General features: G+C 41.3%; 1 protein-coding gene across 2 annotated transcripts in view; it reads right to left on the minus strand.

The window, feature by feature from the left end:
- DGKI (diacylglycerol kinase iota) overlaps positions 1-17,530 on the minus strand; it is a 396,707-nt gene that overhangs the window by 248,638 nt on the left and 130,539 nt on the right. For both annotated transcript variants that reach the window (XM_059711894.1, XM_059711895.1), the window contains exon 2: positions 6,775-6,883. In XM_059711894.1, the coding sequence (XP_059567877.1) occupies positions 6,775-6,883 (109 nt within the window). The remainder of the gene's footprint in view (positions 1-6,774; positions 6,884-17,530) is intronic.

Here is a 17,530-nt window from a genome sequence, read left to right on the forward strand (position 1 = left end):
ACAAATTATAAAATAATTTGACAGTGGAGATAGAATAAGACCCACTTCCCATGCTCTCTGCTATAATGTTCAAAACAGGGAAGAAATCTCTATGCCCAGATGAAGTCCCCATCACAAGAGGGGCATGTGACATTTCAGAGAAGACATTCATTATCTATGCATTAGACACACTTCTAAACAGGCTAAGTCCCTCTAACATGGAAACTTGGACTCCATCCCAGGAGATGAGATTTCTTTTTCCCTGTGAGCATTACTCCCTTTCTAGAAATTTAGCCTATTTCCCCCCAAACTGGCTTGGCTTGGCATGGTGTCAGTGGGAGCAGACCCTGTAGGTTGCCACCATGAAGGTGAAGAAGGGATGCCTTTGGGAGAAATGAAAAGATCAAACAAGTGTGTGTGTTTTAAGACTTAACACAATGCATTGTGTTAGAAAGACAAGTTAAAAAGAGTTACTTGGAATTAAAATAGCATAAATCCATTTATTTTTTTAAGCAGGCTTTGGACTCATGTCTACCACACACACCTTTCAGGAACCAGAGATTATCTACATGCCCATGAACCCCCAGTGAAATGTCCCCTTCTCACTAATTGAACAGAAAAGCTATAATCACTCAGGCCCTTGACATCAGTCACCGGACAGCAAGGCCCATGATGCTGTGCTTTCCACGGTGAAGAAGAAAGAACAAGCAGAAATCACTGTCCCTCTCTTCAAGAAGCCTGAAATCTAACTAAGGACCTAGAGTAAGAAAATCAACTCAAAAACACTAATTTGGTTCTAAGATTTGTAAGACAATGCATGATGGTGAGAGCACTTGTGAGAGATCAAAGCAAAAAGTGAATATAATAAAGGGAATTGGTTCAATTGAAAAGCTGAGCGTGGCCTGACAGAGAGCAAGAGAGGGCATTTCTTGAAGAAATAATTTCCACATTGGGTGGGGCCAACTGTCTACTGTGGTTAATAGAAGACTCAGGCACCAGCCTGAAGATCTGCCTACTCCCCACAAGTCGACTCAAAAGGTTCTAACCCTGACATGCATGAAGGGAAAGGCCTGTGCACAGGCAGCAAGAAGTGAATGTTGGCAAAGAGTCATGGAGGAAACGCAACTATGTGTTTCCTGCCACCGTTGTAACTCCACAGGCCACCATGACAGGGTGCCCACAATAAACCATAGGAGCAAATCAGAGCAGGACAGAAGCTTTGGACTTTGAGGAACAAACTAAAAAAGAGAGAGAGTATAGATCACCAGTTAGGAAAAGGAAAATGGAATGCTTGAAGGAAACTATTACGTTCATGTACTCAAAGCATAAAAACTGACTCCTATAATAGTACACTCCTCTCCGAAACACACAGGTGCCTACAGCCTGGGCTCCCTGAGTCAGAGTGCCCCTGTGTCTCAGGCACCCCACCAGCAGGCTACTCCTCAAAGCCCTATGCAAAAGGATATTTAGGAAACAATTGTGCCCCACCTGAAGACGTTAGCACCTTTAGCGCATGTACTGGAGTCAGAACATGACCCTTTTAGGATTCTACAGTAAGTAGAAACTTGCACATAAGATCCTAAATCCAGGTTCACCCTGATTTGTCTTGCAACTTCAGGGGTCCCATGGACAGCTTTTCTGTTTTCTCACTGGTGAAATGCGGAGAGGAGAGGTGACATAGGTCAGCAGGTCATAATACTATAGGCCTCTGAGATGACAGACCTCAAACCAAATGGTATTTTGCAAAGAATTTGAACCTGAGAGTCAAGGGAGGTGGGATGGGGAACAAGGGGGCTCTTGCCAGCCCTGATCCACCCCTGTTCTGCCAAAAGCATAACTTAACACTATCAGGGCCCTTCACCCTCACCAATAGCAAGAAATTGGAGATCCTCTTGATTTTATTTTATTTTTTAAATTCTTGCCATCCTCCTCCGCATTTTTGAGGCTCTCAAGACACTGCAAGTCAAATTAATGTTTAATAAACAGCAGTGTATAAGTAAAGCTTGATCACTTGAACACATTTAGTCCAGAAAGTAAGCTGACAGAAGGAGATAAATAGAGGAGTACACAAGTGGATAGGATATGGGAACAGCAGATATAAGTCACACAGAGGACTAGTCTTATACTTTACACAGAAGGAAGAAAATCCTGTTTTAGCTCTTTGAATAGACATGTAAACTAAAATGACATAAATGAAATGGGTGCAAAGCACATTCATTAGGAAAAGCAAAAAATTCTGAAGTGACAGCAAGTACCAGGTAAAGTCTTCGCAAAAGAATATACAACGGGGTAAAGGAAGTCTCTTCAATAAATGGTGCTGGGAAAACTGGTCAGAGATATGCAAAAAAGTGAAACTGGACCACCTCTTACCATATACAAAAATAAACTCAAACTGGATTAAAGACTTAAATGTCAGACCTGAAGCCATAAAACTAGGAGAACACATAGGCACTAAACTCTTTGACACTGTTCGTTGTAATATATTTTTGGCTATGCCTTCTGGGCAAGGGCAACAAAAGCAAAGAAAAACAAATGGGATTACATCACACTAAAAAGTTTTTGCACAGTGAAGCAAACCATCAACAAGATGAAATACAACCTACTGAATTGGAGAAGATATTTACCAACGATATATCCAATAACCAAAACATATAAGGAACTCATGCAACTCAACATCAGAAAGTCACTAGAATGTTTTCATCAATCTGTTTCTTCCTCTCTTCTGAGAAAAATGTTTTACATGATTGTAGTAAGAAATGGTAGGGTTGGTCACTGTTTGGCTTCTGTTTGCTAACAGAAATATTAGCCCACAATTATGTGTTTTTCAGAGTCACATCTTAAAACTCCTTACACAGCATCTCTCTAAATAACCCTTCAGCTGAAGTGTCTTGAAACAAGGCTTTTCATTTTCCCTCAGTTGTTAAAACTCCCAAAGTGTTTCCTGCCACCATGGTAACTCCACAGGCCACCACGACAAGGTGCCCACAAAGGAGAGTGGGAATAAAGAATCAATACACATGAACCCAGCCTTAGTTCCCAGTAGTTCTTCTCCTATGATATACTGTACCTTTCACCACTAGCCCAAAATATCATTCCAATGAAATATTAGGAATCAGAAAATTATATGTACTAGTCAAGCTTTGGCTCAAGCAGGACACTTCTTTTTTAATTCTTTGTGTGTGTGTGTGTGTGTGTGTGTGTGTGTGTGTGATTAAAGCATTTTAGTAAGGTTACTCCTTCAATAGAGTGAGCTTCTCAAATACCCATTTCTTTTTCTTTTCTTTAAAATTTATCTTTATTGTTGAAAGTATTACAGGTATCCCTTCCCCTTCAATTGACCCCCTCCACCCACCCCGCCCTGCGGCCTATTGCAGTAATGTCTATGTTGATGGGTTATTCAATATGCACATAAGTTTTTTGGTTAATCTCTTCCCCTCCCCCCTCCCCACTTCCCTCTGATATTCATCAGCCTGCTCCATGCCTCCATGTCTCTGGATTTATTTTTGTTCGTCAGTTTATTTTGTTCATTATATTCTACATATACAGTAAGTGAGATCATGCGATACTTATCTTTCAAAAGCATTTCTGATAACTATTTCCAACATCAAACAGGGATGGAGTGTCTCCCCTCACACTCCAGTGATGGTCTCTGTACTCCTCTAGGTGTCACCACTGGTTTTTTACCTGTTGATTTCTTCTCTGCACTCTGCATTCTAAGCTTCTTAAAGAAAGAAACATATTCCTCACCTCAGAATTCCAAGGGACCAACACAAGTTCGAGGACCAACAAGTACTCAAATGTGAGATGAATTAATAAATTCATCAATTACTTTATTTCTGAATAAATAATTCTGCAGGCTATATAGTTTGTGAAGAACTTTCACATTTACTGCCACATTTGATCCTAACAACATCCATGAAGTTCCCCTTAGGAGGGGCTAAAATTGTCCTCATCTACAAATGAAAACACTGAGGCTGAAAGAAACCAAGTGTCTTGGCTAATGTCACACAAGGAGCAGAAAAAAGATTTCATGAAGGTTTCTTATCTAAATGATTTAAACTCTCTCATTAGAGTCTTGCCTCTCAAATAGAGGATTGTTTGGGACATCATGAATATTAAACTACTTTTTTGGGGTCTCTGACTTATAACACATGCTCACTCTAATAATGGGTGCTTACATGCCATTCTTGGGTTTTATTTATCTGTTTTATATACATTTAATTCTTTTTAATTATGTAATCCCTGGTGTATACTAGTATATATCCTAATCTTCATTATCATTTAAGAGTTTATTACATAACTGACCTGGAATAAAGGGAAGCTCCAGGAGAGGAACATGCCTCCTGAACAATGCAACATATTCAGATAGTAACAAACTCTCAGCACTGATGTAAAACAATAATGTTGGTGTGTGTTTGAGCGAGAGAAATATGGTACTATAAAAGGACATTAAATCATGGCATCCTATATAATAAAAGCCTAATATGCTAAGTATCTAGTCACCCAGTCGGCCATTCAACCAATCAAAGTGTAATCTAATCTAATAAAAGAGAAACATGCAAATTGACCATATCTTCGCTATGCCCCAAGCCACGCCCACCAGCCAATCAGAGCGACTATATGAAAATTAACCCAACCAGATGGCGGCCAGCAGCCACGGAGCTGGAGCAAGCAGAAAGCTTGGTTGCCCCAGCGATGGAGGAAGCCAAGCTTCTGCCTGCCTGGCCAGCTGTGGCCTCTGCTAAAGGCAACAAAGGTTCAATTATAGAAGATAAATAAATCCCAGATACCTGCTTCCAGCCAGCCTCCACTGGGAGCTTGGTTGGCTGGGGGCCATGGCCAGCCTGCAAACAGCCATCAGCCACTCACCCAGGCTGGCCAGGCATCCCAGCAGGACCCCGCACCCTGAAGGATGTGTGGCCAGCCTGAAAACAGCCCTCAGCCCCTCACCCAGGCTGACCAGGTACCCCAGCGAGACCCCCACCCTGATCCTGGACACCCTTCAGGGCAAACCAGCCAGCCCCTACCCATGCACCAGGCATATAATAAAAGGGTAATATGCAAATTGACCCTAACAGCAGAACGACTGGGAATGACTGGTCACTATGACATGCATTGACTACCAGGGGGCAGACACTCAATGCAGGAGCTGGCCCCTGGTGGTCAGTGCGCTCCCACAGGGGGAGCACCACTCAGCCAGAAGCCCGGCTCATGGCTGGTGAGCACAGCAGCAGTGGCGGGAGCCTCTCCCACCTCTGTGGCAGCGCTAAGAATGTCTGACTGATGGCTTAGGCCCACTCCCCATGGGTGTACGAATTTCATGCACTGGGCCTCTAGTATGTACTAAAAAATTAATTTAATTTTAAAACGCCTCTCTTTTCTCCCACCCTGCCATGCTCTTTCTTATGAGAAGAGACACGCATGAATTTCCCCTCTGTCAACTCAACTACAAATTCTAAACAAAATTCACCATCAAGACCAGAAAGGCAGAATTCAGATCAGCCTTCCTCTCTTTCCATGTCATCCCTTACATTCCTTCAGGAAGGGACAAAGCCTTTCAATCCAGTTAGAGATGTCTTCCACCAAGAACTTGACTCACTGATGACTCTCAATAAGTGTTCTAATTGACTTAAGAATTTCAGGCTGCATTCTTCAACTCCAGTTCATAGCTTTTATGGAGGTCTTTTGGTTAAAATATTAACATCAGCAAATATGCCCAATCCCACTGATACAAAACCTATCTATCTTTGAGTTAGGGGAGGAAGTATGACAGACTGGAGACATGAAGTGCCTAGAATTTAAAGTAAGGTCATCCTCTATAAAGAATAAATAAATATTAAAAAAAGGAAAAAAGTACCAAAAAGGCAAAGCAGCATGAGTTAAGGAAATCAAACTAAGATTCCATGATGCTGCTAAGGATAAGTTTAATTCATCATTAGCTTGGAGGAGACAATGAAGCCTGTGCGCAGAGGTACTTTTTATCTCACAGCTGCACACCCAGGTAGCTTCAAATGATTCATGAAGATTTTATTTTAGTCTTCAACACATCTGACTTCATATACTAGTAAAGAAGCTATGTTCCTAGGATTCTGAGAATGGCTTAGACATGTAAAAATGGGTCAATGAGCCACATTAAAAATTATTAAGTCCTTACAACCAAAATTACCCTACATAGCAAGACTATCATTTAAAATTTAAGGAGAAATAAAGACTTTTACTTAGACAAGACAAAGTTAAAGGAGTTCACCACCACCAAACCATATTACAAGAAATGTTAAAAGGTTTTCTTTAAGAAGAAGAAAGAAAAGATTAAAAATAAGAACAATAAAAAGGTAATAAATACATGTCTATCAACAATTGAATCTAAATAACAAAATAAATGAACAAGTAGAACAGAAACAGACTCATAGATACAAAGAACATTTTGTCAGATGGGGGGAGGGTGGGGGATAGATTAAAAAGGTGAATGGATTAAGAAGTACAAATTGGTTGTTACAGAATAGTCATAGGGATGTAAACTACATCAGAAGGAATTCATCAATAATTTTCTAATAACTACATATGGTGTCAGATGGGTATGAGATTTATGAAGATGATCACTTAGTAAGGTATATAATGTCTACGCTGGGTTTTATACCTGAAACTAATATAATATTGTATATCAACTGTAATTGAAAAACAAGAATATAAAAATAAAGAAAATTATTAAGTATTGCTTGTAGTTATAGGAATCCTGAGAAAAAGACAGACACACATGCAATCAAATTATGTTTAAATAAAAAAGCCAACACCTACACTCCAGTCCAGAGTTGCTCTGGGCTCCTTTGCTGGACCATTTGCCACAGGAAGACCGAGGGGATGAGCAGGAGTCAGGTGCTGCAGGCCTGCCCGGGAGATTGCTTTCCTGCAGCAAGAAAGACAAACACACAAAGAAAAAGCACATCAGAAGGTAGTACAGAGCAAAAAATTTCCCATGGGGTAGAAATGATGCATGAGTTAGTCTTCTACATGTGCAAACTGTATTGGAATATATCTCTTTAAAGTTCATGGTGAAGGTAGAAGGTTGGGAGGTCTCAAAGATAGGGAGGTTGAGGGGGTCACTTTGGGACACTACTTCAGGACGACAAATTAAAACATAAGTCCCAGTTGAAATTAGAGGGCAGGATGGGTTGGGTAGACAAAATACTTGGACAAGTTTAAAGCTGCCAGACAGTAAAAGCAAGAAAAGCAGGCTCATGAGGTCTTCTATTGAAATTCCTCCACTTCCCAACCAAAGTGCTCTTCAAGCTGGCCACATCACCAAGTTTACTCTGGCTCCTCTTAGGAACATCCTTCCTTTCTCTTGAAGATTTGTACAGGTAGCTCGAGGTTCTAAATGGGAGAAGACTGAGTTGTATCTGCCAAGAAATCTCAAACACTGAAAAACCAATATCTTACCAAGGTCCTGGCAAGAAAAAAATCTAGAACGTGTTGTTTGGACTTTAGGTTTATTGAGTGGAACATAAAAGGATTCAGGTGAGAAAGGTGGGAAAGGTTAAGAAAGTCAGCCCTGACTTTGATCTGCAAAGATAAGAAATAAGAGGAGCCCCTTTAGCAAGCAACTATGACTATTGCTGAGAAAAGGAAAGGGAGGCAAGATAACAACGTGGGGAGAATGAGAAGAGCAAGATAGAAGGAGAAAGCAGGGTTCACCCAGGGAGATCCTGTAGTATCATCATGAATCACAGAGGTCAGTTTCCGAACATCTCCATCAAAAAACACCAAACAAAGGTCTTCAGCTTAAATATGAGTGCGCACGCGTGAATTAACTACTAGTAAGAGGCTCCTAGAAGGGCCAGGAGCTTTCCCTCTGCAGAAGTGACCAGATGTGCTCTGAGAATTACCTGAGCTAGAATTAGGTGGATCTTGTGACGCTGCAGCTTTGAGTCCTGATCAGTCTGAGGGCGAGGCCCGGGAATTTGCATTTACAAATGCATATTCCTTCTGTAAGCTAAAAGTTTACAAATGTCTCTATGGGTATCTGAAAGGATTTTAATCTAAAATGGAACTGGAGAATATGAAATGGAGAATCTCACACATGAGCCCTCAGGAAAAATAATAACTGAGAGACTGATTTCCCATAAATGCCTGATTTATAGGACACCAAAACTTATCCCTGGACCAATCGTCATTTGCCAAGAATGTCTCCCCACCCTTCAGCCAATGAACTTGCTGTTTGGACTCTGGCTAGGCTCGCATCTCCTTGCCGCTTTGCCCATAAAAACAGCTCACCCCAAACCATTAACAGACTCACCTGTAGCTTGCTACAGTCTGTGTGTCCTGAATTGCAATTCTCCTGCTAGTCCTGAATAATCTCAATTTCTGGTAATTCGATCTTGGGTCAGTTTACCTCTTAATTTAGGTGGATAGGGCAGGTGGAAGGGCACTAACTTACCCAGGCCCATCAAGGGGGAGCCCTGAAGGAAATCATCAGCAAGTTCATTGTGCACTTCACCCCATTGGCTCTCTGCAGCCTGTTTCATAGAACGTGAACATCTGCCATCTGTTACTGGACCCACAGCACACCAGTCCCCTGAGAGGCCCAGACCCTCAGACTCCTTCACCCATCTCACTCTACAGAGAACCAAGGTTCCAGACAGTGAGATGTGAGAAAGACAGGCAGTGATGCCCAATATATGGTGAATCCCATCAACTGAGCCACTGAAGGAAAAGGAACTTGCCGGGGTAAAAGAGAGGAGTGAGAGCAGAATCTGAAAGCGTCCTTGGGCCCTAGAAGGCAGATGATCTCACTGTACTGTTCACAGAGCCCTGCAGACTCCACCCAGTAGTAGAATTTATAAAGTTGAGAGAGATGAGCAACAGCTCACAACCTGAAGAAAAGCTGGGCCAGAATCCAGAAATGAACCCAGGACTGTGCAGCCACTAGTCAACAAACGACCCACACATGTGCCCTGAGCAAGTGTCCAGCCCTTAATATACTCATATTCCTGCACAGGAAGTCCCAGAATAGCGTATTGGTCTTCAGTAGTCAGAAGTGATCACATCAAGCTTGCCCGTAGCTGACTTTCGGAAGCTCCCACCAGGCAGCAGGCAATGTGCTTGCTTTATATAAGCCCCCACAGAGTCATTACAAGTATGTGGGCCTTTAATGAAGACAGCCTGAGGACATGATATTCTCTTTCCTCACTTTCACCAACGCAAATAATTAACAACATCAATTTGGCCCCTCACCCCAAAGTATATTCTATTTTATTGAGCAATAAGAAAAGAATGCTGGCCTTGACAATAAAGATAATGTTTTTAATTCAGAAAACAAAGAAAAGAATACTGGAGGATTCTTATATGGTGATCCTTTATCCCCCCAAGTGTTTTCCTCCACCTGAGTTCAAGGAGCTTCTTTAGCATTTTTAATCGGGACTTTTCCCTGGCTTTGAAGGACTTGGTATAGTGATTCTGAGTTAGTTTTCATCACTGAAAAAATCAGATCTCTGTAGAGTCAGAATCTACAGGTTTCTCCACAACCTACTGTCACAGTAAAAACCACAGGACAAATGAGTTTAACTCATGAGGGGTTGTAGACTGGGACCACCAAAACCTGACTACTCTTCCTAATTAGGACTGCCAGGAGGGGCATATTGCTCAAATAATCAAGTTAGGATGCAAGGACTGTATGAGTCTGTAGAAGAGCAATGGGGCTGTACAATGAGAGACACAGAGACATTCAACCCTGGCTAAGTCCTGCAATGAAAGTACAGTCAAGTCACACTCTTTCCTAGCCTGTGAATAGAAATGATTAAGGGCTTTTGAGGATTATTTATTCCTCATTGTGGAAGCATATTTAAGGGTGGTTTTCTGTAACATTAATAGAAGAAAACTGTTATCTACTACACATATAAACATCAATTAGGGGGAATATAAGTAAGAAACATCAAAGTGGCTGCCAGTTTGTAACTGTAAATGGGCCTCACAAAAGGTCATTACATAAGAAAGCAAAGAAGAGAAATATATATGGGGGATGGGAGGTAACTTCTGATTATAGCTTTCTGTTCTTCTAAATAAGCATGGGAAAAAATATGTTTTTCCAATAGTTCACATATGTATACACATTTTCTTTCAAAATAAGAAAGCAATTTCATCATTTCTCAGACATTAAATAAAATTAGTATAAGTTGTTTTTCTATTTGGATTCATCTCAGTTGACAAGATGACATTTAAGAGTCTGGCAGACAGCTAACTTGAGGGGAGGAACCAAGATGGCAGCATAGGTAAACACCTGAACTTGCTGCCTCACACAACCACATCAAAACTACAACTAAAAGACAAAACGGGTATTATCCAGAACCATGGGAAGGCTGACTGAGTGGAAGTTCGACAACTAGAGGGAAAGAGAAAAGTGCATCTAGACTGGTAGGAGGTGCAGAGGTGCGGGAGAGCGGAGGTACAGAGGCGCGTGAAACGGGCTGACAACTGGGTACGCTGTGGTCTTTTTCAATCAGGAGGGAGATACAAACTCGCAACTGCTCTGAACTCCAGTTCCGGGCGAGACTCTGGGGACCCAGACTCATAGAGGGAGAAACTGGACTGTCTGGTATCAGGCCAGAACATGAGGGCAGCTTTCCCTCAGAGGTGCTTGCAGCATTAATTGTTCCTACATGGGGCTGCGGGACACAGAGACCCAGGGACCTATCCAGGGCAGAGCCAACCTGCAACCATTGCTTTTTGCAACACCCCGTGATTCCCTGAGACCACGCTGCACCCAATTTACAACCCCACCCAAGCTGTGTGCAGAGGCTTTTGCATATGAATGGCCTGGCCTTTTGCAACCTAACCTAACAAACTGCAGCCAGGTCAAAGAACCCCAAAGTTTCCAAAAGAAGGCCAAAGGCTCATCAACAGCCTGAATTGCTTCACAGCTGCACCTGATCTGGGCACCTCCAAACCCCAAACAAAGAGGAGGAATCTAAAGATCTCTCTGTAGCTCCTGCTGGGTGGCCTCAGGCAGTGGCTGACTTTACACCTCCTTGGAGATCCAAGAGCCAGTGTACCCAGTGGTCAAAGTGAGACCACACCAGATTACAACTCTTCAGATCCATAAGAGACACACTGAGGGGGCAGACTTAGTGAGCACCAAAGCCCCACTGAAGCAAGTCCTGTCCCATAAGGGTGTTTCCAGTACAGCAGTTTTCCCATTGTAGACACAACTGGTCCTCACAGCCAATTGGTATGGAGGTCAATTCTTCCCAGTGATACCAACAGCAATCAAGGCTTAACTACAACAAGACTGTGCACACAGACCACAAAGGGGTGCACCAAGAGTGTCCACCTCAGGTGACTAGGGAGGCTGAGCCACTGAGCCATATAGGACACCTAGCACACAAAGCCACTCTATCAACACAGGGAAGCAGCCAAAATGCAAAGACAAAGAAACATGTCACAAATGAAATAAATGGAGGAAAGCAAACTACTGGATATAGAGTTTAAAACCACAGTTATAAGGTTATTCAAGAATCTTCTAGAAACCTCCAAGAAATTGAGTGAGACCCTCAAGGATATGAAAAAAGACCAATTAGAAATTAAGCATACACTGACTGAAATAAAGAATAATATACAGAGATCCAACAGCAGACTAGAGGATCCCAAGAATTAAGTCAAAGATTTGAAATACAAAGAAGCAAAAACACCCAACCAGAAAAGCAAAAAGAAAAAAGAATCCAAAAATATGAAGATAGTGTAAGGAGCCTCTGGGACAACTTCAAGCATACCAACATCTGAATTATGGGGGTGCCAGAAGAAGAGAGAGAGAGCAAGCTATTGAAAACCTATTTGAAGAAATAATGACAGAAAACTTCCCCTACCTGGTGAAAGAAATAGACTTACAAGTCCAGGAAGCACAGAGAACCCCAAACAAAATGAATCCAAAGAGGACCATACCAAGACACATTATAATTAAAATGCCAAGGGCAAAAGACAAAGAGAGAATCTTAAAAGCAGCAATAGAAAAACAGTTAGTTACCTACAAAGGAGTACCCATACAACTGTCAGCTGATTTCACAACAGAAACTATGCAGGCCAGAAGGGAGTGGCAAGAAATATTCAAAGTGATGAACAGCAAGAACCTACAACCAAGATTACTTTACCCAGCAAAGCTATCATTCAGAATTGAAGGTCAGATAAAGAACTTCACAGATAAGAAAAAGCTAAAGGAGTTCATCACCACCAAACCAGTATTATATGAAATGCTGAAAGGTATCCTTTAAGAAGAGGAAGAAGAAGAAAAAGGCAAAGATAAAAATTATGAACAACAAAGTAACAACAAATACATATCTATCAACAAGTGAATCTAAAAATTAAGTGAATAAAAAATCTGATGAACAGAATAAACTGGTCAATATAATAGAATCAGAGGCATAGAAAGGGAGTGGACTGACAATTCTCAGGGGGGAGGGGGTGTGGAGAGGGTGGTAAGAGACTGGACCAAAATCAAACACCTATGGACGAAGACAATGGGAGGGTAAGGGCATGGGGGGGTGGGAACTGGGTGGAGGGGAGCTATGGGGAGGAAAAAGAGGAACAACTGTAATAATCTGAACAAAAAAACTTATTTAAAAAAAGAGTCTGCAGATTTTTCTGTGTTTTGGGGTTGGTGTATGTATGGGGGGGGAGAGTAGAGAGGGTGTGGAAGACAGGGATTTTATGTTTCAATTTGCTCCAATACAAAAATCAATGGGGTTTCAATTTATCATTCTTTTCTTCTGCTCAGAATCCTCTCAAACCCACAGTCAGTAAAACTGTGAAATGCCAATGACTCTATTATATTAATTTTACAACACTTTGTTGGGGATGGCTATAATGGCAAAAATATCTTTGAAATGGAGAAAGTGCCAGGAAAGACCTTTAACATATTTCAAGTGTAAAAGCCATCAAGCATTTTAAATAGCATTCTATTATTTCCTTCACTTCATTCAGTAAGACTATACACTCCTAAAGGACAGGGCTCAATTCATCTACTAATCTTGTTACATGCTAGCCCAGGGGTAGATACAGCATAAATTCAGTAAATGCTTTCTGAGTTCATGAATGAACTTGACCAAGAAGCTAAGCAAAACAGCCAGCTTGATTAGATCAGTGGTTGAGAAATCTGATTAGGATGATCTGAATTATATTCTAGGCCTCACACTTCAATGATATTCTTTCTTGAGAGGGCCAGAAATCCTTCAATGCAGCTCTTTAAAGATAAAGACAAATAGGGACAGAATTTAGCATTTATCAGTAGAAGCCTAAGACATCAAAATGGCTTGGTAAAAAAAAAAAAAATGGCTTGGTAGTCAACATTAAAATGGAATCCTATTGCTACAACATTAGTACAGGGCATGTGATAGTGTTAATACCTTTATAATGTCTTAATTGAAAGAAATATGTAGCATAGACTCTTCATAAAAGAAATATTTAAAACTGTATGGGAAAGCATGTAAATAAGTGGTTATTTAACAAAGATTCCCTCTAATTATCCATTTTGGTTCTACTCGTCTTCTAGGTTTATAAGGCTCCCACATTCAATCCATCCCCATCTTGCCAACTCCACCACCCAGTGACTTGACCTGTGAGGAGAGAATGAGGTGCTCACGTGCTAAGAGGAGAAACACCAGGGAATCAGGAGGTCCCCTTAGCCAGGAAATTTCCTAAGACAAGCGATTGACACATTAGAGATTGGCAAACTCATCTTCTGGTTCTACAGAAGGAACCAGCAACTGAAAAGTTTCTCTGTGCCTTGGTTTAATTCCCCAAGTATCTTAAGAGAGATCTTAATCACTGTGTGTGTGGGTATTTTCACCCGCGCCCCTCCCCCCCATCCAATATTGCCGTTAACTTTGCTTATATTCAAAGCCACCTGCAATGTTAAGGATAGTTCCCACAATAAAAAACAATTGTCCCAAGCCCCACACAAATTCCAAATACCCCACCAGTGATTCATGTAAGGGAACAAAACGTATGTAATTATTTGAAACCAAATCCTAACCCATATTCTATATGAATTCAAAGCATTTATTGATGAAAGGCTTTTCCGTCATTCAGAAGATCGCTTTTGCTATTGAATCTTCGACACAATCAATATGCCTGTATGATTCTACTTTTAATCAAGAGGTCCCCTGAGCCAGGAAATTTCCTGAAGCAAGCGATTGACACATTAGAGATTGGCAAACTCAGCTGTCACTCACAGCGACTCTCCAGCAGCAGTGCGCAACCTTTGTCTGTGGAGGGGACTGAGAACCAGTCTATCTAAAGCATTCCAATCTCTCCCTCCAGGGAGCAAACTCTAGCCTTGCCTTTCCCTTCCCACCCATCTCCCCTCATTCCACCCCTGCTCCTACCCCTGTCCCTGGCACTCAGGCACCTTACCATTAGCTTCCCCACTCCCAAGTTCCAAGGGCCCTTTCTTTACCTTCATAACTCGTTTCCCAAGCCCATTTATTCTAAGAATTACTTCTCCTACCTCTGTGATTTACCCAATCAATGTTCTCTTTCAGTTAAATAAATAAATAAAGCAAGCAAGCCTTCTGGGTATTTCAAATGTGTATCCCAGGAAGAGAACCCTGTTCAGACGACTTCATTAATCTGCTAATGTAACTAAGTCCTGGCACTTACATATTGAAATATATTCATTCATTGAACAATGTATTTACTGTATGTCTATTTTATTCCAAGCACTGTTCTAGACATGTAAGATATACGCATGAATAAAACAAACATAAATCGCTGTCTTTGTGAAGCTAACATTCCAGCAAAAAAATACCTTCTGCCAGTGTTGAATCATTTTACATAACTTATATACAGTATTCTTTACAACAATGAGATTGGTACTTTTATTATCCCCTATTTTATATTTTAAAAAGTGGCAGCAAAGAGTGGTTAAGCTACATGTCCAAGATCACATGGCTAGGAAGCGGTCCACGTGAGATTTGAATCCCAGCTTCTAACTTCAGATTGTACATACTTAAACATTACACAAATGAAATGCTAACCGCACACACACACATAGCAAAAGAGACACACAATACTATACTACTTTTCTAATTGCCTCAATGATAAATGTCCTATCTCTACAACAAGAATGTAAGTTTCCCCTAGAGAGAGGACAGTGTTAAGGTAACCCACCTTATCTTAACAACCAATCACCATTTTTGTAGTCAAGGTGCTTAACCTCTCTTAGCCTCAGTTTCCTTCTTTGTAAAATAAGAACACTATTACCCGACTCGGAGAGTTGCTGAGATCATTGTTTTTTAATGTGTGCTGGGTGCTTGACATAGTAAACCCCATGAAGAGCCACTGCTATCACTATTCTCGTTCACATACTGGCAGCGCCCCCCCAGCACCGAGGCAAAGCTGTGTATTAGGTAAATCTCTAGATAAATATGTGCTTGTGTGATTGCTCTCAAACAGTCCAAGTTCTCTGGACACTTCTTCTCCCTCGAACATTTCACAAGCTCCTGTTACGTGTCGGGCAGTTCAGAGGGGTTACTCAAACAGAAGATTCTTCTCTAGCCATGGGAAATAATTCCAGGGTTGCAAAGGAGTTGTTCTTTTCCCCCGACTTGCCTGCCTGCCTAATGCAAAATAAAAAAGCACCACATTCTCCCCTCAGACAAACTTACCAACATATTTAAAAAACGCAATCCAATGCCAATGGAATTATTATTTGATTATATTCATGTAAATGAATGCAACACCAAAAAAGCATTTTGTGGTTTGTTGGTTTAATCTGTAAAGCAGACTGGCTGGTAAATGCCCCTGAAAACTTGTAACCTCATCTATTAGACAGGATTTATTTCCTAAACCTAATCCTTCATAACTACATTATTAAAGCCTGGGCTCAGTGCCCAGCAGGTGTGGCTCAGTGGCTGAGTGCTGACCTATGAACCAGAGGTCACAGTTGGATTCCCTTTCAGGGCACATACCCAGTTGTGGGCTCCATCCCCAGTAGAGGGCATGCAGGAAGCAGCCGATCAATGATTCTCTCTCATCATTGATGTTTCTATCTCTCCCTCTCCCTTCCTCTCTGAAATAAAAAATATATGTATTTTTTTCAAAAATATAAGAAAAAAATGTCTTTTAAAAAAAAACAATGTGAGATTTCTTAATTGAGGTTCTCTCAGGAGCTAATGGTATCCATCGATATCCTGGGGAATGGAGAAAAAGTAATCATACTTTTATGGGTTGAACTGTGTGCCCCATCACCACCACCAAAATTTGTATGTGAAAGCCTGGAACCCAGATGAGGTCTTTACAGAAGAAGTCAAGTTAAAATGAGGTCTTTAGGGTGAGGCCCCTAATCCCATATGACCGGTGTCCTTATAAAAAGGGGAGATTCAAACACAGACACAACAAGGTACACACAGAGAGAACACGGTGTGAACATGAAGGCGGAGATGCAGTGATGTATCTACAAGCCAAGGAACAGCAGAGACGGCCCCCAAACCACCAGCAGCTCAGCTCGGGGAGAAGCACAGAGCAGGCTCTCCTCACAGCCCTCGGAAGGAACCCATCTGCAAGCACTTGCTCTCCAACTCCTAGCCTCCAGAACGGTGAGACCACACATGTCTGTTGTGTAAGCCACCCAGTGTGTGGAGCTTTGTTACAGAAGCCCTAGGAAATGCACACACTTCAAAAGTAGACCCAAACTCTGAATTCGGTGTAACAGGGGTTGGCTAACTTCAAAATGCTGACTTCTCTTTTAACAGTTGCTCCTGTGAACTTTGGGCACCTTCCAATCATATCGCTTCCCTCCAGAAACTAATAATTCTAACACAGAAACACATCCCTATGGAAATCCACTGTTAAAAACACTTGCATACAAACGGATAATAAGCACCTGAGAAGGTTTTATTTAACTCATTATTGAGGTAACTGGCATAGAAGACAAACACAAAATCAAAATGTGTATAAGAAATTGAGATTTAGCATGGCCACTGTGGCTCAGTGGTTGAGTGTCGAACTATGAACCTGGTCAGATCACATGCCCAGGTTGTGGGCTCAATCCCCAGTAGGGGGCTTGCAGGAGGCAGCCAATCAATGATTCTCTCATCATTGATGTTTCTATCTCTCTCTCCTTCTACCTTCCTCTCTGAAATCAATAAAAATATATTTTAAAAAAAGAAAGGAATTGATATTTAAAATAGCCAGTCAGGAAAAAAATGCCCCAAAGCCTGCTAAATAAGATGTAAGACCTTAATCCCTGTGGCACTGACTTTTCTTTTTGCCTATAAAATCATAGCACATCAGCTTTTCACCGGTTAGCCTCTAACCTTATGGGACATAAACTGTCAGCACCTCTATTAGTGTTGGATTATTAACCAAATATACAGAGACAACTAAATTACAGTACTCATGAGTATCAGGTAAAATCCATTACTAGATAACAAGATTCTCTTTCCATTGGAGCAGGCTCATTAGAACATGCTCTAGGTAAAATAAATTTCTTTAAAAAATCAAACAATAACCATTTTTCTATTGTCAAAATTTGAGATAACTTTATTCTCACTATTCATAGTTCCAA

This window comes from Myotis daubentonii, chromosome 10, assembly GCF_963259705.1.
Source record: "Myotis daubentonii chromosome 10, mMyoDau2.1, whole genome shotgun sequence".
In the NCBI taxonomy this organism is placed as follows: domain Eukaryota; kingdom Metazoa; phylum Chordata; class Mammalia; order Chiroptera; family Vespertilionidae; genus Myotis; species Myotis daubentonii.